This window comes from Barbus barbus (assembly GCF_936440315.1).
Source record: "Barbus barbus genome assembly, chromosome: 25".
Classification (NCBI taxonomy): domain Eukaryota; kingdom Metazoa; phylum Chordata; class Actinopteri; order Cypriniformes; family Cyprinidae; genus Barbus; species Barbus barbus.
This window is the reverse complement of record NC_136753.1, coordinates 17,279,665-17,301,505: the sequence shown is the minus strand read 5'-3', so window position 1 is coordinate 17,301,505 and position 21,841 is coordinate 17,279,665. Positions and strand designations below refer to the sequence as shown.

Sequence of the window (21,841 nt, the reverse complement as noted above, 5' to 3'; positions counted from 1 at the left end):
GGTGGAAACATTATGCTTTGGGGGTGTTTTTCTGCTAAGGGGACAGGACAACTGCAATGCATCAAAGGGACGATGGACGGGGTCATGTACCGTCAGGGCCAGGGCATTGAAGCCTGCCAGGGCATTGAAAATGGGTCGTGGATGGGTATTCCAGCATGACAATGACCCAAAATACACAGCCAAGGCAACAAAGGAGTGGCTCAAGAAGAAGCACGTTAAGGTCCTGGAGTGGCCTAGCCAGTCTCCAAACCTTAATCCCATAGAAAATCTGTGGAGGGAGCTGAAGGTTTAAGTTGCCAAACGTCAGCCTCGAAACCTTAATGACTTGGAGAGGATCTGCAAAGAGGAGTGGGACAAAATCCCTCCTGAGATGTGTGCAAACCTGGTGGCCAACTACAAGAAAAGGCTGACCTTTGTAATTGCCAACTAGGGTTTTGCCACCATGTATTAAGTAATGTTTTACGAAGGGCTCATTAAAATGCAAATCAAATTTTTCTGGATTTTGTTGTTATTCTGTCTCTCACTGTTTAAATAAACCTACCATTAAAATTATAGACTGATCGTTTCTTTGTCAGTGGGCAAACATACAAAATCAGCTGGGGATCAAATAGTTTTTTTTCCCCACTGTATGTGCAAACAAACATTGCTATCGGTTGTATCTGTTTTGATTTCTATTCTTATACTTTTTGTCCACAAGAGTCGTTGGGCATTCTCATAATGTTTGAATTAGTGTGCATTCCTGGGTTAAAGGCACTGCACAAGCAGGAGGCAAAATGACAGGATGAGCATATGGAGGCAATCTCTTCCAGGCCCGGAGAGGAATCTAAATATAATCATATTGTTATCACTCCATTTGGTTTCAAAGCAGATTCAAATGAGATTTTCGCTTGAAAATAGTTTTTCGTTGCTTTTTCATCTTGGTTGAGGTTAGAGAGACAAACAAATAAACAAATATTTTGATGATGGTAGTTCCATTTAGTTCCAGTATTAATCAGACCTTTAGACACACTGAAGTGCTGTTTGTATCTGTAACGCATTGAGACTTCTCATCTACAGTCTCAGCTGCAGGCCAAAGTTCAGACTAAGGTCATACAAAGGTCACCATTCACTAAAGTAATATCCAAAACAGGGATGAGACATGTTTAGGCTCAGGCAGAGTTGACGCTAACACAAAACATCTGCTTCTTTCAAAGAAAGAGACTCCTATCTTTTATTTGATGCTGTTCATTTCTCCGCTGAATGTAGCTTCGACCTTTTGGCAAACCTTTTATTTCCTGTTTTATAAGTCTCGTCCGTACTAGTCACACAACATTATGCGTGTTACTTACATCTTTATCATGCATATAGTGGATAAAACCACATAGTGACTGTCATGTAAGTGGTAAGACAGCTTCTGCGAAGTACAAAAATGTACATGACAGTGAGAATATTTTAAGAGTAAACAGAGGTTTTATGCATTTCTGTGGTCAGTGGTTGAGGTTGTAGCATGTCTTGTTTTTCAGGAACACAGTAAAGAATTAAAAACAAAGCTATAACAGTTGAGAACACTTTCTTCATGGATTTAAACTAACAAAAATGTATCAAAGCATGACATGTTAATACCATACCTTCTACTCAAATGTTTTAATAATTTAATATAATTAGCTATTTAATATTTAATTATTCAAGCTCATTTCCTCAATTTATGTATTTAAAGTACCTTTGACGTTATCTAATTTTTTATTTTAAGTTAGGCTTTAATAACACTAATAATGGTATTATTAAGATTCCTTTAATAATGTAATCTTTCACAAATCTCATAACTACTTTAAATTTTTAGCTTATTGTACATTCATTTAGATATTATGCTAAAAATGGTACACAACCATGAGATTAATGGTTACTGATTGATTTTGTTTATTATTAACTGATCAGTTTTTATTTGTATTTACAGACAACAACAACAAAAAAATATATATATAAACCATTTATACAAATGAACAATTTTGACACTTAGAACAAAATTTTATATTTACAAACAGATTTTTAAAATGATGATAAAACAGCAGTTAACTGATGCATATAATAATAATATTGTAATTAAATTAATACATAATGAATGACACTTAATGTATTATGCATGTATTACTTATACATATATAATACATTATTTAATTAATTCCATTATTATATATAATATATTATATTATATATATTAGAATATATATTATATATATTATATACTTCATATTCATATGTGTATGTGTGTGTGTGTGTATATATATGTGTGTGTGTGTGTGTGTGTGTGTATATATACATATATATATATATATATATATATATATATACATATACATATATATACATATATACATATATATATATATATATATATATATATATATATGTATATATATATATATATATATATATATATGTATATATATGTATATGTATATGTATATATATATATATATGTATATATATATATATGTGTATATATATATATATATATATGTGTGGATATATAAATATGTGTATATATGCATATATATATGTGTGTGTATATATATATATATATATATATATATATATATATATATATATATATATGTATATATGTTATGTATATATGTATATTACTTGTAAATTATGTGTATTACTTATATATACTTATTTTTGAATAATGTTACTCGATCACAAATCATTTACTACATTATTGCCTGATATCTGCAATAACAAATTTGCCAGCCCAGTCTTACTCTTCTATTTCTTTATCTTCTGTAGAGCAAAGCCAAAGAACTTCCTCTGTCTGCAGTGCGCTTCATGGAGGAGTTGGGCGAGAGCAACTTTGGTAAGATCTACAAAGGCCACCTGTACCTGCCAGGCATGGAGCAAGCTCAGCTAGTGGCCATAAAAACACTAAAGGACATCTCAAGTGCACAACATTGGGGCGATTTCCAGCAAGAAGCATCTGTCCTGGCAGAACTTCATCATCCTAATGTGGTTTGTCTAATGGGTGTCGTGACCCAGGAGCAGCCCGTCTGCATGCTCTTCGAGTTCCTAGCCCAAGGAGACCTCCACGAGTTCCTCATCATGCGCTCTCCCCACTCAGATGTGGGCTGTAGTAGTGACGAAGACTGTACAGTCAAGTCCAGCCTCGACCATGGAGACTTCCTTCACCTGGCCATTCAAGTCGCAGCTGGGATGGAGTACCTCGCAAGCCACTTTTACGTCCACAAAGACCTTGCGGCAAGAAACATCCTGGTTGGTGAGCAACTTCACATCAAGATTTCCGATCTTGGTTTGTCGAGAGAAATCTACACCTCAGATTATTACCGAGTCCAACCCAAAATGCTCGTTCCTATTCGCTGGATGCCACCAGAAGCCATCATTTACGGGAAGTACACAACAGACTCTGACATTTGGGCATTTGGTGTGGTTCTGTGGGAGATCTTCAGCTTTGGGCTGCAGCCCTTTTACGGTTTCAGCAACCAGGAAGTGATGGAGATGGTGCGGAAGAGGCAGCTGCTGCCCTGCCCAGAGGATTGCCCTCCTCGCATGTACACGCTGATGACCGAGTGCTGGCAAGAGGGTCCTGCTCGACGGCCAAGATTCAAAGACATCCATGCCCGACTACGTGCTTGGGAGGGTCTGTCCTCCCACGCCAGCTCCAGCACGCCATCTGGAGGCAACGCTACCACCCAGACTACCTCTCTGAGCGCCAGCCCCGTCAGCAACCTCAGCAGCCCACGCTACGCCGGATACATCTACGGAGCTCCGCAGAGCCTCCCACCAGGACAAATCGCAGGCTTCATGGCAGCACCGATGCCTCAAAGCCAGCGTTTTATACCTGTAAACGGATACCCTATCCCAACAGGCTATGCTGCCTTCCCTGCTGCCCATTTTGCTGCGACTCAGGGCCCTCCACAGGTGGTGCAGCACTGCCCTCCGCCGAAGAGCCGGTCACCCAGTAGCGCCAGTGGCTCAACCAGCACGGGTCACGTGACCAGCATCCCCTCCACAGGCTCCAATCATGATGCCAATACTCCTTTGCTTTCTCACTGTGTCACTCTGACGCCCATGACAGCAGTGCCGGGCGGCACAATGCCAGTGTTTGGACATATGGTACAGAAGGCCATGCAAATAGACCCGAGTCAGGCGGCACTGTTGGCTGACACTAACAGACTGATATACAGTGAATCCATCATTACTGCCGATTTGTGAATACATGTTTTGTCCTGTATATTGATTTTTTGAATTACTGATATTTTAATGTTTTTTTCTTCCTTGTAAATATGAAATAGCCTGGGAAAAAATGCAAAAGTTTATATTTTAATGTTGTTTTATAAATGTGTCTTGAAGGGATAATTCACCCAAAAATGAAAATTCTGTCATTAATTACTCACCCTCATGTCGTTCCAAAACTGTAAGACCTTCGTTCATCTTCGGAACACAAATTAAGGTATTTTTGATTAAATCTGAGAGCTTTCTGACCGTGCAAAGACAATAAGGGAACTACACCACTGATGTCACATGGACAATGTCCTTACTACATTTCTGGCCCTTGAACGTGTCAGTTGCATTGCTCTCTATGTAGGGTCAGAAAGCTCTCGGATTTCATCAAAAATATCTTAATTTGTGTTCCAAAGATGAACAAAGGTCTTACGGGTTTGGAACGACATGAGGGTGAGTAATTAATGACAGAATTTTCATTTTTGGGTGAACTACCCCTTTAAAAGAAACTTTTATATTCACATATTCTCTGTGAAATTCATGCCACTTTTTTCGATTTAGTATGACTAAACGTGGCCTTAAAATGTCCTTTTTCAACCAGAACTTTGAAATCATGCCCTTTAACGATTGTTTTTGACAGAGCTGTGGGGTTATCGTCAGTTTTGTCTGCTTTTTCACTCATTGACGACTTCCTGGAAGGCTTGAGAATTGAAGTCCAACCCTATAGCCGAAGTTCCCAAATTAAGGGAATAGTTTTGCAAATATCAATCACTGATGCCTTAAAAAAAAGTTGCTTTTATTATGGTCACTATGTGCCTGCATTTTATTATAAAGTCAGGCATTTGTACATGTGGGAGAGAATGTTTTCTGTGACAGTCTTCTGTTACTGTGATGTTATTCAAATCATTTCAATACAGGAGACACACCTGTTGGCTGTAAGCCAGTGACTTCTCAGGCAATATTTGTGTTTCTAAGGTACTGCCAGGCTTTTGAAGTGGCATAATGGTGTAGCTGCAACAAAACAGCGAGAACTTTGGTCTTAATCAAGCAAATATTTAAACATCTTAATGCTAGGAATGAAAGAGATTCACCCAAAAATGCTAGGAATTTAATATGAGTTCACCCAAAAATGAACATTTTATCATCATTTACTCATTTTGTGTTGGCAGAAGAAAACTCAGGTTTGGAACAACTTGAGGATAATTGAATTACGGGGAAAAAACAGTTTAAGTCAAAAACTGTCAAAATTGGGCAGAAACCTACATTTATACACAAACTGACTGCTAATTTTCAGATGTAAAAGATGATAGGATGTGACACAATCATTGGATTCAGATGTGCCTTTTTGCCTTCCTACCTCCATATAGCCTAGCCTACAGCGTTTTTCAGCTTTCGGACATAGCCCGGATTATTTATATAATATTTTGTTTTTGAGTAATATAACCGAAATTCAGGCAACCACAAAACATTCTTGTGATTTTTATATTCTATATGTGACCCAGAGCATACATTAATATTTGAAACTGACAGGAGAACTTTTTTTTTTTTTTTTGTCTAAACGAGTCGTCAATTTTTCACATCACTGTTTGGCAAAGCATATGTGAAATCTGTCGTACAACTGACGCAGAACTTTTTCTACAATAAACTCCTCACTACCTATAGAATGTAATGGCTAAAAATTCCTCTAGAAGTCAGTGTCACTCTGCGTCTCTGATTGAATGAAGTTCTTTATATTTGTCTCATGTTAATACTGTATGTGCTTGCAAATTTCAGCTTTCATTTGATGTTTGTTAACTTTATTCTCTCTCTGAGTTTGTAGCTTGTTTAATCTCTTAAAATTTCACAGAAACAGAGATTGAACAAATCATTTTAGTAAGCAGCTGTATTTCATGATCATTCTAATTTTGGTTTGTTGCTATGCAACTGTTTGATTCAACCACATCCTTTTCCTGTGTTGAAGACAATCGAGAATTTATCTTTTATGCAGGGAACAGTGTTTGTGAAGACATGATTGCTTGTGACCAATGCCTTTTGGACAATCTCATGATGTGAACAGACGTTTTGCATAATAAACTGATGTGTAGATCAATGGTTTATTTTTATATGATTTGTCACACAATTTTACATCAATATCGCAGTCTTAATATTGTACGTCTGAACATACAGTGTGTTGACATTAAAAAAGCCACTTAAAGAAACAGCTTGGTTCAATGTCATTTCTTTTTCAAGAGTTCTTTTATGATCTCTGTGCACATCGTTAATATCTTTCAAAGATTCTGTTCATGATATTTAACAAGGCTACTATAATAACTGCTCTCTTAGTATATATGCCACAAACAGATATCAAATTAACATTAAATCAGGGTTATTGCAGCACGAGCATTATCACGTATGCTACCAGAAGAGGGCAATGTAGTGTTAGGTTGATTTCAAACAACAGGATCCCTTACGAAAATTAACCATGGTTTATTCTAGTAACCCCAGGTTTACCATTAATACCATGGTTAAGCTATGGTTAGTGTAGCAAAACCATGGTTAATTTGTGGTTACCATGGTTTGAATATATTGACCATGTCTTTTTGGCTTAATTTGTAGTAAAACCGTGGTTAATAATTTTCATAAGGGATATTCTGGGGATGAGCTCACTGACTATAGGATATTTGTCTTGTTTTATATACTTGTTTTGACTATACTTGTGAGGACCAAATGTCCTCACTTACATTTTTAACAAGCCACTAGTGAGGACATTTTACTGGTCCTCACTATTTTAAAAGGCTTATAAATCACCCAAAAGATGTTTTTTATTTAAGTCCAGTGTTCTGCATGTGTGTTTGTGTGTGCGCACTTGTTTTTCTATCCTGGTGAATACTTAAACCTGAACACACACAGACTCATGGGGACTCGTGTCACCATGGGGACCTAAATTGAGGTCCCAATGGGTAAACAAGCTTATAAATCATGCAGAATGAGTTTTTTGAGAATGTAAAAATGCAGAACGTGTTTTGTAAGGGGTAGGTTTAGGTGTAGGATTGGTTGAGGGCGATAGAAAATACTATTTGTACAGTAGAAAAATCATTACGCTTATGGAGAGTCCCCACAAGGATAGTAAACTAGACGTGTGTGTGAGAGAGAACCATCTTTTGGGGACAAATTTGTATCCAGAGGTTAGTTAAACCTGACAAATTCTCCCCAAAAAAAACTCCTTTCTGGGATGTCCTCATTAGTAAAAGTGGTAAATAAAGATACAATTAGGTTATAATATATAATATTTAACTGTATATAAAAAAAACAATGGAGAAAAAAATGCAAGTCTATGTGCCCATTTAGCTAGGTAAACGTGTATGTCTGCATGTGAATGTTTTACATTATAATACTGCACGCATTTCAAAGGTACGTCAAACTATTTTCCTTGGCACTGGATAAACAAATATTTTCAATAGACTAACAAGTCCAGCATGTTTGCCAAAGGAAAAAGAAAAGAAATGATGTGCTCATGACTTTATGATTACTCCCATAAAGACTCAATCTCAACCAGGAGAAAAAAAAACTCCTGACCTTGAACAAAGAACATTCTGCATTCAGAGGAGAGGGGTTTGATGTTGGGAATGTTTTTGATCAGTTCTGCTCTCCGGTTTCTTATCTGGAATACAATTCTCTGTATGTATGTGCTGTACATGTGGAAGAATTGACAATAAAGCTGACTTGACTTGACTTGACTTGGAACAGTCCCAGGAAGGCCATCCCGTCTCTGGCTCTGGAATGCCATGTGAAGTTATAAATCCACACCAGGGCAATGTGTGTCAAAGTGCCATTTATGAGAGAAAAATAGAACAATATAATAGGCTTTTAACCCAACTATAGTTGCCGCAGGTTATAGTTGTCATTTTCCTTTTGTAAGTATTTTTCTAGATGTTATCCATGTTTTATGTCTAAATGACATGCAAGCAAAGAACCAAATAAGGCAAAAGGCGAAGGCAAAACCTCCCAAAGAAAGATAATTTTTATGTTACTAATAAATATTTTTTGTTGACATATATCTACATAATCACGAAGGTCTCTAGAATCATCCAAACAAAACTAATCTTACAAGAAATAGATTTTTGTATACTTAGTCAAAAGTCCAAGCGGCAACTATAGTTGCCAGTGGGCAAATGACTTGTAAGTGCATATAACATACAGTAGATCATGGGGAAATGGGGTATACTGTTGCTAGCATCATGCTACTCACGTTACCTTCTTGTTAAAAACATGTTAGCATCATGCTAGCAACATGCTAACTTCATGCTAACAACATGTTAATCATGTTAATATGTTGTTAGCATCATGCTAATCACATTAACAGCTTGTTTAAAACATGTTAACATTATGCTAGCAATGTGCTAATCATGCTAATTTTGTTTTAACAGTTTTACTTGTGTTAACATGTTGTTAGCATAATGCTAACACAATTAACATGTTAGCATGTTGTTAACATGATGCTAACATGATTAGGCTTACTGTTGGTGCCTATAGTTAGCATTATAGGTAGGGTAGAGTGGGGGGAACGTCCCACCTTAAGGACTGTATAATTCTTTTTTCTGTGAAGCAAAAGTTAAATGTGTTCAGAAAAGTTATCATAGTTTTAGTGACAATGACATATTATAAACAAAGTAGGAATAATGTGGTGTTTTACCCCACCTATTATGGGGCACAACGCCCCAAAAATGCCCCCCAGTCTGACAAAGCAATTTGCTTTAAACATTTAGCCTACAGCAAAATCAGAGTACAGGCAGTTTTAGCTTAAAATTAAAAAGAATATAATCAATCATTATAAATTATAATAGCCTATTTGAAACATTTTGTTAGCTGATGCTAACTGGCAAGCTAACTAGCTACCTGATGCTAACTTGAGGTAATTTTTAAATATAAAATCAAAATGTTTTTATTCAACCAACAGCTAGAATACATTTAATGGAAAAACAAAGGATTGATGTTCAGAACACAATAACTACAGTAATAACCCATTGCCCCCTGGGGGCGTTTTACCCCACAAACTATAAGCTAGATGCAGCTTTTTTTGCATCGAATGTTCTTCGACTTTTATACATAATTTATGAATTGTTTATGAATAAAGATTGGTCTTGAAAGCAGTTATTTTGAGTTAGATTCCAAATGTTCTCCTCCTATTCAAATTTGACATCGAGGGGTGCATACAACATAGCTAGTTGCCGCACATTCAAATACAATTTTCAAGAAAAAAACCCCAAAAACCTGGGGAAAATAAATGCAGAACATGTTCACATAAGACACTTATAACACAACTATATGCATGAAACCATTCAGAAAAATTTGGGCACAAATGGGTTAACAATAGACTACATATTATCCCAAAGACTTATGATTTAGAAGATGAGGAAGAAACATAGAGGGAAAAAACAAGACTAGGCATGGGCATCTTATTTAAATTGAACATAATGAAGCATATATTCAATGATATATAATAATATAATTCAATAATTAATAGTATACATGATTACAATGACTTATGATATGATTGGCAAATAGGGCTGTGTAAATGACAGACAATTGTTAAGACTGGGCCTGGCTTTGGATGAATCCCCATAATGGCAGATGGGATCCAGGTGTGCGGTTGATAATGGGCCAGGGGTGGATCTGGGCACGACAAGAGCCAGTGAACCTCAGGATGGGCTTCCAAAGGTGTGGTTGAGAAAAGGAATGGCAAAAAAATGGAACATGGAAATTATGTAGTGAATATAGTTTAATATAGAACAGTTGTCTCAAACGTTGTATTCCAAATGTTATGAGTCATTCTTGTTCTTCCTATTGTATACCAACTTAAACATTCGTTTACATGCAATTTCGTCTTTTTGAAATTCACGCAAACGCACCGAAATAGTCTTTTGCTAGTCAAAATAGATAATGCGACTATCCGACTTTGTCCAGCGTGTATCTGGCAAAACACCTTCAGCGTTGTGCGCATGCTCCGAAAGACAATGGTGGCACGTGTCGTTTATTTATCCGTCAAATATTCGAGTATTGTTTACTGTATCTTGACTTCGCAAAAACATGCTGTTCCAGTTGTAACTGCGCATGTAAACGTAAATCTGGTTTCTTGTCGTTTGGCAGAAAATTAGATTTATTTATTTCTTTTCCAGTTTTACAAAGAGTAAAAAAGTCCAGTAAGCCACGAGTCATTCCGTATAGCAGACAAACTAGGCTACACTGAAAAAAATTATACTAAATCTTTTAAGGTAAGTGGTTGCAAACAATTTATTTTAGCTCCATTTTTTTTATTTAAATGTAGCTCAAATAAATTGGTTGCAACCACTTACCTTTAAAAAAAATATTAAATTCAGTGGCTCTTTTTTCAGTGGATTGAGTGCAAGGGAGAAAGCATATCAATACCCATCATATCATTTAGAATGAACTTAAAGAATGTACACATAATGATAAAATATTAAACTTTACCTGTAGCCTATTCACCTAATGCCATTGCCAAGTAGAAAAAAAATGTCTTGAAATGTGCGTGCCATAAGCCTACCTGGAGAACTATAACATTTTGTTCTGTTTGTTTGTTAAAGCTGTTACACTGCAAATAATATGATTTGTACAATTGTAACTTTTTTCTTATATTAATGCAAATTACCCCAACTAGTAGACTTATGTAATTGGAGTTGTTAACATACATTTTTAAAATGACTGGAATTTGAACTAGATAGATGCGCTTATTGTGTTAAAATTTGAGAGTTTTAGACTAAAACCTCACGTTTAAGGCTGTAACAGCCTACACAACACAACTTTTAAAATTGGAACAGATTTGATAACACCACATACGCTTCCTGATTTTGTAAATGGTTACAACATGGCATTATAAGTCATTGGGGAAGTCGTGGCCTAATGGTTAGAGAGTTGGACTCGTAATCCAAAGGTTGCGGGTTCGAGTCTCGGGCCGGCAGGGATTGTAGGTGGGGGGAGTGAATGTCCAGCGCTCTCTCCACCCTCAATACCACGACTGAGGTGCCCTTGAGCAAGGCACCGAACCCCCAACTGCTCCCTGGGCTCCGCAACATAAATGGCTGCCCACTGCTCCGGGTGTATGTTCACGGTGTGTGTGTGTTCACTGCTGTGTGTGTGCACGTTGGATGGGTTAAATGCAGAGCACGAATTCCGAGTATGGGTCACCATACTTGGCAGTATGTCACTTCACTTTCACTTCACTATGTCACTTCACTTATACACTAAATGACTGAGGATCACATACTACTCTTTCAGGTCAAAAAACCTCATGTGCACCCAGGAATGTGACAAATGAAAATATGTGTTCTAAAATCACCTCAAAATATCAAACATGTTTGATATGCCTACTGTAACTGGATGGAATCATAGTCTGAAGCTAAAAATCTAAGTCTCTGTGAAGTCTTGTATTCCAGCCTTGGTCATAAAAGTCATTGGGTCAGGTGAAGCTAAATGCTATATGTTAATCTTATTCCACAATTTATCACATCCTCAGGTTATCATTGACTACACAGCATACAGCTAGAATGCCAAGCTTCACTGGGTACCTACACACACCGACACACTAGGTAAAGTCCAAGAACTTTGTCACTTCACAACCCCACCCCAATGAAATATAGATGAAGACCTAAAATCTTGATGAGCCCCCAAGCCATTACTTGTCAGTCCTGTGAGCATTCAAAATAATCCTTTCAGTCTCCCCTCAGTTAAACTTCTCTTGTTTTTACAAGAGACAGTGAGAAACAACAAATCTTTCTGTTATGAGTAAGCATGATTATGAGATTAAGAGAAAACATTAGCATAGTGTTAACCAATGCTACAGATTAAATATGTTTTGAAAACAAACCATTCTAATGTGCTCATTTTCTCCCTGTAGGCCTACATTAATGTCATAATGTTTTTTGACCCCATTGACTCATTTGACCCAATTTGACCCTTTTTTTTTCTTTTTTTTTTCAAATTATCCTCTTTTGTGTTTCACAGGAGAAACTCATACAGATATGCAGTGACATGAGGGTGAGTAAAAGATGACAATTTTTTGACCATCCCTTAAAATAATTGAAAAAAATCTGCAGTGCAGTAAGACAACTGGTATCATGAATTATGACAACTGAAATTTTATGAAGTCTTAATATCTTATTTGATGCATCTTTTTAAGTAAATGTGTCTTTAAAATCATCCATCCATCCATCCATCCATCCATCTTCTTCCGCTTATCCGGGGCCGGGTCGCGGGGGCAGCAGTCTAAGCAGAGATGCCCAGACTTCCCTCTCCCTAGACACTTCCTCCAGCTCTTCCGGGGGGACACCGAGGTGTTCCCAGGCCAGCCGGGAGACATAGTCTCTCCAGCATGTCCTAGGTCTTCCCCGGGGTCTCCTCCCAGTGGGACGCACCCGGAACACCTTCCCGGGAAGGCGTCCAGGAGGCATCCGGAACAGATGCCCGAGCCACCTCAGCTGACCCCTCTCAATGTGAAGGAGCAGCGGCTCTACTCTGAGCTCCTCCCGAGTGACCGAGCTTCTCACCCTATCTCTAAGGGATCGCCCAGCCACCCTGCGGAGAAAGCTCCTTTCAGCCGCCTGTATCCGGGATCTTGTCCTTTCGGTCATGACCCAAAGCTCATGACCATAGGTGAGAGTAGGAACGTAGATTGACCGGTAAATCGAGAGCTTCGCCTTGCGGCTCAGCTCTTTCTTCACCACGACAGACCGGTACATCGACCGCATTACTGCAGAAGATGCACCGATCCGTCTGTCAATCTCCCGTTCCATCCTTCCCTCACTCGTGAACAAAACCCCAAGATACTTAAACTCCTCCACTTGAGGCAGGAAAAATCTGACAAAGATAATTAAGAATATTATTAGTGTTCTAGAGAAATCACAAAACAAAATGTAAAATAGACACCCACCTTTCAACAGTAATTTTGGTTTATTTAAATAAAAAAATATATATTGCTTTGTAAAGCAATATGACATCCATGCCCTATTTAACCATTAGGAACAAGTGCCAGATTTGAAATCTGTAAATGAAGATCTTTCTCTGAGGAAAGTGCTAGTCTTTTGGTTGGTACAACAAGATCTCCCCCAAGAGCTTATTTGGATCAAGCATTACATCAGCTCTCTATTCCTTCCAAGTCACTGTGGTTAAGCCATGGAAAGTCAACATGTGACAGGTAATCTGAAGATGATCAGTTGCTCTCCTCAATTAAGAGCTGTTCCTCAAAGGGCTAGTTTGAAGGAACATCTTTAACCTCCCTGAATGGTCCATCAGCCATTTGTATAGTTCTTTTAAGTTTGCATAGGGATGTGTGCAAATAGTGAATGTGAATATTTTGAGTGTTTGGCTGTGCTTTAAAGTGAGATATGAGATAAGGGTTCTGATGGAAGAGTGAGTCATGATAATGAAAACATTCTATATTAAATTGCTTTCATTTGTCAGTTTGGCAGAGAAGGCATCTCTTCACAAATATGAAAGAGCAACAACAGAAAACCAAAGAGTGGGAAGACAAAAATAAAAAATTCTTAAACATGGATTAATCAAATTATAGTCAGGGTAGACATATTCCATATTAAATTATATATCAAAATGAAAATGAGGACTTTAATGTCATACTGTAGGCTATTCATCTTAAGGCAAGACTACTACAAGACTTTTGCACAGATTTTTGCACCAATTTGATGCTGTAGTCAATGCTAATTGCCAAAAGTCAGAGCCAGTCTGTAGATTTTATGCAGTAGGAGTTGACATTTCACAGAAAATTGCATAGTGTACGATGGGCACAGATTTTTTTTTTTTAGCTTCAAACATTGATTTCATCCAGTCGGAAGAGATCAAATGCGTTTGATATTTTTATTTTTGTGATTAATTGGTGGCCGATGAGCATGTCACACTAAACAAAGATTGCCAATTTTGGCCTACGATGAAATTATCAAAATGGTCTCCAATGGCAAAACTGTGACCACAATTGAACAGTGTCGGCCAGAAAATGCAATATTTCTTCAGTGTTGTAAAGCCCAGTACAAAAGACACAAAAATACATTCAGGTGGGCATAATCAAAAGGCATCTGAGAGCTTATGTGCTCTTCCAGGATAAAAGACAGAGTGATGCTAGAGAGAGAATGAAATGCTGGTGTAAAGTTATTGTGTTTTTTCTCCTGGGCCCTCACTCTTATCTATTCCCAACATCTCTTTCTTGCTCACATTCTCTCTCCCTCTTTGCCGCAGACAAATCCTCAATTGTCAGGGTACGTGCGAACTGTTGTTTCAGAGCGGACGACAGCCAGTTGACCCCTGGACAAAGGAGTGCACTGTCCGGAGCATGGTGCTCTGATCTTAAGCAGTACAGATGAACAGAAGGTCTTCTGACTTCCTCAAGTGGCCAATCTTCTTTATTAAGACCTCAGGGTATGTGTCTAACCATTATTTCAAATGTAAACATGCTTTATCTCATGTTAGAAAAGTACTGTTGGAGGTTTTAATGTATTTAATGGAAGTTTATTGATAGCATTTTGAATGTCATGAATTAATAATCATAATTTAAACAACAATTATTTAGTATTGGAGGTGACAACTTTTGCAACAGTTACAGGATACACAATTACATTTTATTAAACGGCACAAATTATGAGATGCAAGAAATCTAAAGAGAGCCCGTTTTGGCCAAGATGTTCCAGCTATATAAGGATGATTTAAGACTTTCCAACCACTAGGTAGCATTGTCAGTTGTATTTACCATGTTTTTGACATATCCAAATCTTTGGTGAAATACAGTATTTTACAAGAATTTTTAAAAAATTGTTGAAAGGCAACATAACTGACCTTGGAACCACAAATTAACTTGCTTGCACAGATAATGTAGTCAATGGTTGGTTTTCCATTACAGACAACCGAAACAGGTATTACAGGAGAGGGTTTTCTTCGACATTTGTGCTTTCCAAAGCTTTAGTGAACACAATACAGCTTGGATTACTGCAATTTGGCAGCACAATGGAGAAAGGAGGTATAATGAGAAGAGCTGTTTCATCTGGGAGTATAAGGCTGAAGAACAGTCGTAATTAATGAGGGTCTCATTACTGACCAGTTTATTTGGCTAGTGATACCTGTGATGAAGACTGTTTAAGGAGAAAAATTAACTCTGCGTTGCGTATGTATCCATCATCAGTCCATTCATCCTCTGTCCTTTAGAGGAGAAAAACAACATAATGCTCTTTAATGTTTTCCATGTGCTTTTGGGGTTCATGAGTAATTCGGAATGCGCTCACACTGTTTTTGTTTTTTGTTTTTTTACTTTCTATTATGTTCAGTGTTCTTTCTTACTGTCGCTGCCAATTTCCCTTTCTCTTCTTCTCTCCCCCCGTCTCCCCCCTCTCTTTCTGTTTCTCCTATATTTGCACGTATGTTTCCACTCAGCCCAAAATTCTTTCCAATTCTAAGGCCTCTTCCCTCAGGCTAAAAGGAGGGGCCAGATCTGGGGCTAGTTTTCATGACCTGGATCAGCGTGTTTCTGCGTACTCTCCTTTCTTTTACAGAATAATCCATATACTATTACGTAACAACGTCCTCTTGTGTTACAGACTCAGAAGTTGTTCCCACCTGTACAGCACTGAATTATTGGAAAAGTCTGTCTTTGGGTCTGTTGCTTGATTTGTTTTATCAGACTGCTGGTTCTTCATTCAGATTTTGTGTAAAAGCCATTCATTTTCACAATACAGAGACCCAATTATGAGATCAACTTAAATTCAAACATCATGTGCCTATAGAAACTTTCTCCCAAACTTTCAATCACATTTTCTTGGGAATCAAATACTCTGACACAAAAGGTTTAATGTCCAACAGACATTGTATCCTCAGTCACTCTAGACCTGTTTTCTAATACATGAATATGATTTGAATATTTATGTGTGTTCTGTGTTTCTTAGTTGCAGTATAATGGATGTAACAGCAGATTTTGTGCTTCATAATTTGTGATATTTTAAGATAGAAATATTATTTGTAGGCAGTGCAACTCTGTGTAACTGGAGATCTTCACATCTTGAACACACATTGCTAAGAGCACTAACTTTAATGACAGAGCACCACTATTAAAAAATGAACTTCTGAGCTCTCATAAATAAATGTGCGTCACAGAAACCTTAAATATAAGAACAGCATGTTCTTATATTTAATGTTGACCTGTATGACTGACTTTAATCTGTAAAACCATAAAAGGAAACAGAATGTTGATGATGAAGATGATCAGCAAATAAGAAGCTTCAGAAAATAACTAAAAACACCATAAACTTTATCCATAAGACTCACAAACTATATTTAAAGTCTTCTAAAATCATATGCTAGATGTATGTGAGGTAAATACTAAATTTAAATTGAAATAGATGCTGATAATCTTCTCCATCACACTTCTGGAATCTCATTTATGTTTGCCTATAAGGCACAAGTTGTTTTTGTTTGTTTGTTTGTTTTTTGTCAGTGATGCCAAATGTCATTAATTCTCATATGTCTTGTAACTGATAAAGATGTGTGAAATTATGCACATATTCAGTTCAAAGAATAGGATTTGAGAGACATTGTGGCCTACAAAAGAAGGAAAATCATTTGGGTTTAGAACAAGAAGAATGTAAGAAATTCATTTTTAGGTAAACTGCCCCTTTAAGGTTCAGGTAACTTTACTTTATAAATCATCCAAGAACTCTTTTGGTGCAGTTCTCGTTTCCATGGGAACATGGACTCCTTTGATTGGTGGAGCTGCCCGCATCAGGATTATGAGTGGTGTTATGGGTATTAAAGACAATTTGTTTAAAACTACTTTGAAATCACTCTGACTTGTGGCTTTTATGGAAGCATAGATCATCGCTTAACAATCTCAGAGCTCATGGAAGACCTGTCATGAAAGGTTTATACGTTATCTCAAATATATTTCTCTGTGGAGACAATGAATGAGGTTTTTATTACACTCTAGAGCCTGATTTCATTGCTATATTCTCACTACAGCATAACCAGACCATCATTTTGTATTTACTATCATCTTTCATAGTATTGTCTTGCTAAAGTTCTGCTTAAACCCAATGGCTAATTGAAATTACTTCGAATATGCTGTTTGGCATTTGCTTGCTAATGTCTCAGTCATCAGCACAGCCAGAAATAGAAAATAGCTTCATCTGGGAATCGGCTTAGTCCTCAAAGCTCACTATATTGCTCTGATGTTGAAATAGTTTGGGGGGGGTGGGTTGAGGGGGGGGGGGGGGGGGGGGGAGTGCAGAACCAGATTCAGTTTCACTCATTTGTGAAAAGGCAGGAATAAGGTTGTCATGGCAACACTGGTAGGTTTAAACTCCCTCCAAATTCCCCCTTAAACCGACATTAAAAAGAGTATAAAACATAATACTCCATGGACAGCCATGGTACCATTTATTTTTGGGTGCAAAACTCTCTGGAAAGGCTTGGTCCTTTTTTATTTGGCTGTTCGGCTCAGAGAGAGTTCAGGCTATGAGACCGTTTTAATGATGCCTTCTTGAATCACATCCATCTGCTCATTGTTTTGCGGCTGGCTCAAATTAAAAACTGATAGTGGCTACTCCCAGACTTCCTTCTTTGAGGTGAGGTCCATGGTTCCTCCAAGACTAATGCTGTGTCCGAAATCAAATAGTCTATGTACCACATTTGTAAGAACTTACTTTGTGACCACTAAAAACAGTGTGTTCCATGTATGAATGTGTGTAGTATGAATCACATTAGCCAGGTTTCCATTACAGATTTGGCAAAAAGTTTGCAATATTTTATAATTGTTGATAAAAAACCTATTGTGAATTGACGATGTTTCCATTAACCGATTGTTATGCAACTAAAATGTAATTTTTGTTCTCACGATAAGTCATGGCGATGGATGTTGTTAGGTTTACATATATTGCGTACAGTATATTGCAGCCATTATTTTTATATATGCGTGTATATTTAGTGAAGATTTTATACTTGAGACCGCCCACATATGTTTCTTGGAGATTTTAGTACATTAAAGAATGATCATGTGACTTTTACGTATGCCAGGTGTCCTGTAAATGGTTTCCATTGCAGTTTTGTGATATAATCCTTTTTCGAATTGCCTGAAGAACTGCACTTTCCATATTAAATACTGTTGTGAATGGAAACATCTAGTTTCTTGCAGGTTCCTTTCAAGTCTTCAGATATTCTCAGAGAGAGTGGAGTAAACACTAATGGGCCACTGAACCCCATGTGAAGAGGACCTGTTTCAAGAAAAGGTCATGTAAAGGAATGTGGCCCCTTGTGGGGTCAGAGTTTAAAAGTCGGGGGTCGGCCTTCGTTCTTTTAATGGTGCAGTCCACTGTTCTAAGTGCAGAGCAGAACTAAAAACAACCCAACATGTTCTTTCTCTTTGTCTTCTGTTGCCCAGTGGGAACCAAAACAAGAGACTAGTTTAAATTAAGATACAGTGTTCCTCAAGCTTTTGAAATCTGTGGAGAACCACTAATTTAGAGCACTGCTGCTTTGGTAGTGCCACTCTTTCTTTCACTCAAATCTTTCATACTGTATTTTACAAGCAGCAGTAGTGTGCAAATCATGCATGTTCTGGCTCTCCCTTTATCACTTCAGACCAGGTGGCTTTGTGGAACTGCAGACTAATTAGAATTATGTAAATTAAATAATCTAATCCAAAAAGAAGTCAAATTCTCAGCCACTAACTACTAATCACTATTATTCTTATGTAATTATGTATTTTGCTACAGGTAAATGACATAGCAGGCAAGGGAACATGAAGGTTTGAATGTAATGATTTTAATGTTTCTTGATGTGATCTTTTTGAGTTTTGTTTTTATGTTTTGGATCATTTTAATGTTATATTTGTGTGCACATTTATTGGCAGTTTGAATGTAAAAAAAATCTGCCATGCCAATAAAGCACACTAAAATGAAAAAAAAAAAAAAGAGATTTGCAGACATATTACTATTGCGTGAAGTTCCAAAGGCTTTTCAGCTTTTTCAAAGTAAAATTTTCATCTTAAAAATACTGACCACTATGCCGCAGCTTTTTGTTACTGCTAATGAGACTGCAATCTCTCCTGCTGTTTAATGGGGCTAGAAAAATATCGTACTTGTGCACGTTCCTCGCCCTAACCCTGGCCACATACTAAATTACAGTTTGGGCTGGTGTGCACATGTGTATGGACTTAGCAAAATGATAAACTAGCACAGACATTTAACTCAACACCACTAAAGAAGAGCACAACATATGTGAGATCTGTAAATATACCACTCATGAAATTTTCATATGAAAAGCGTGTAGCTCATCTATTCCAGTTTCTGTGCTCTGCAGGCATCGGCAGCAGCCGGAGGAGAAACTGCGGGCTGTGGTGATGCTCCTTTCATCTCCTCTGGCTGTGGATCAAGCAGTGCGTGCTGGCCCCATCCGCACTCACTCCTCCTCTTCCCCCTTCCTCCCTTCATCCTCCACCCAGCTCCTGTCTGGAGAAGGCACTGATGCTGCATCCCAGCGGATTTCTTTCATCAGCAGCATATACCCGGTTTTTAACCCTCATGTTTGTTGAGATTGACTTTACTGTTTTTTATTTTGTATTTCTTTCTTTATTTATTGTTTATGTTTAAGGTCCCAAAGAGGAATCCGTGTACATTTAAACATTCAAATATAAGATATTAATATATAGATGAATATAATGAAAATAGGAAATTTAATATAAATGATATATATATATATATATATGTATGTATATATATACACACACACACACACACACACACACACACACACACACACACACGTGTATACACATTAGTTTAAATTTAATATTAATTTTTCTTTCTTTTTTTACGTTCCTTAATATACAAATAAGATTGAAGCGTTAACCCCCTGTTGCATTTTCAGAAAGGTCACTATTGTCCAGAAGAGGTAATAAAGATATAACACAAACATATAACTGAATGGACTAATATGCCTGCTGACACTTTTGTTATAAAAGTGAAGTGGCAAATGTTATATGCAATATGACTCCACATCTGGCTAAGCAGCCAATATTCTCACAACCACATTAAAACGGGAACCATCTCAGCTGATCTCATTCATTATCTCTTTGAAGCACTTCAGTCAATTTACTGAAACTCAATGAAGCCCTGTTACTCTGTATTGGTAACGGGGGAACATCTTATATTTAGACACATACTTGTCAAGAATAAAGAGGACAGCTTTTAATTTGACTCAGCTGAAGGCCTTTTTAGACTACAATTAAAAGGGTTCTTAATTCAGGGCAATTAATCTAAGACTGGGGCGTAATAAATCAGTAAATACAAAGATCCCAAAGAGACCAGACGAAATTGAACACATGAAACCAATTTTACAGTGCTGGGTTTGTTAAGCACAAGTAAAAATAGAGTCAAAATTACATTCTATTGTGAAATTATTCTTTAATTTATTTACTATAAATTAAAGTATAAATATCTATGTGGTATAAAGCAAGGTAAACTCTCTAAAAACATTAGAGATTATAAATAATACAAAACTGCATTAAAAACAGAAGCTTTATTTAATAAGTACATAAGTATATATGAAAGAACTGGATATCACCCCGCACAGCGGACTGAGGCTGATATTATCCATCCCTTATATTCCAGCTCAGTTTGCCAGGTTTTCCAAATCACACCATGCTTATATAAAGCAACTGTTAAAATATTTATTAACACCTATTCTAATTAATTCTCTCATTTGAATTAATTAGACAAAAACATTTTAAAAAGATTTTAATGAAACTAATTCATATTAGATAATGTCTCAAAGATTCATTCTAGAAAAAAAAAAAAGTTTTGAACATAATTCCTGTCATTATTTTGCTGCCTGCTTTCGTCCAGCAGAACCAACCCAAAATGAATGTGTTCTCAACCTCAACCACAGGTCAGACCATATTATTATGCATCTTAGCTTTAAATTACATAGAAAATATAGTGTTTCACAACTCCATTACCCATATAAAATCACTCAAAGCACAAAACCATTCATTCCCTTACACTTGGAATTCATCTCACCATTCTCAATACAGCTGACATATTTGCCATTTTACTTATTTGAGAGGCCAGTGCTTCTCTGAGGTTGGCATATGCATATCTCAGTAATGCCCCCACAAACCACACATTCTGTTATGCTCCTGTCCTGCTATAGCTGAGGCGCTGCATATTTTGCAAAACATGCAAGTTTTGCAATAACATGCAGATTCTTAAGCAACTATATATGTTCAAGAGATTTAGGCCACATCTTGAATGTGTTCTTGATTAAACTTCATGCTGTTTTGGGTCTAGAAAACCTCAAACCCCTTTTGATAGCTCACATGCATACTTTACATTGAAATATCTGGTTGATATTTCTTGACTTAAACTAATGTGCTCAGATTGATATACACCTGAGTCAGAAGATAAATAGGATTCAATGACACAAAATGCCTAAATATTTATTTATTCATTCGATATTTAGATATAATTTTATAATATTCAATTCTGCCAATGCCAACTGCAGACATTATTTACAAATTGTTCTAGCAGAATGATGTGTATTATTTACAGCAACTTTTGTATTTTATGGTGATTTGATTTTATGTGTA

General features: G+C 37.0%; 1 protein-coding gene across 1 annotated transcript in view; it reads left to right on the top strand.

Annotated features, from left to right (window-relative positions):
• LOC306844472 (inactive tyrosine-protein kinase transmembrane receptor ROR1-like) overlaps window positions 1–4,206 on the top strand; it is a gene marked incomplete at its 3' end in the record, with an annotated part of 118,783 nt that extends 114,577 nt beyond the window's left edge. The window contains exon 9 of the mRNA XM_079376629.1: window positions 2,767–4,206. Coding sequence (XP_079232755.1) covers window positions 2,767–4,206 — 1,440 coding nt within the window. The remainder of the gene's footprint in view (window positions 1–2,766) is intronic.
• Between the last annotated feature and the right edge of the window lie 17,635 nt (window positions 4,207–21,841).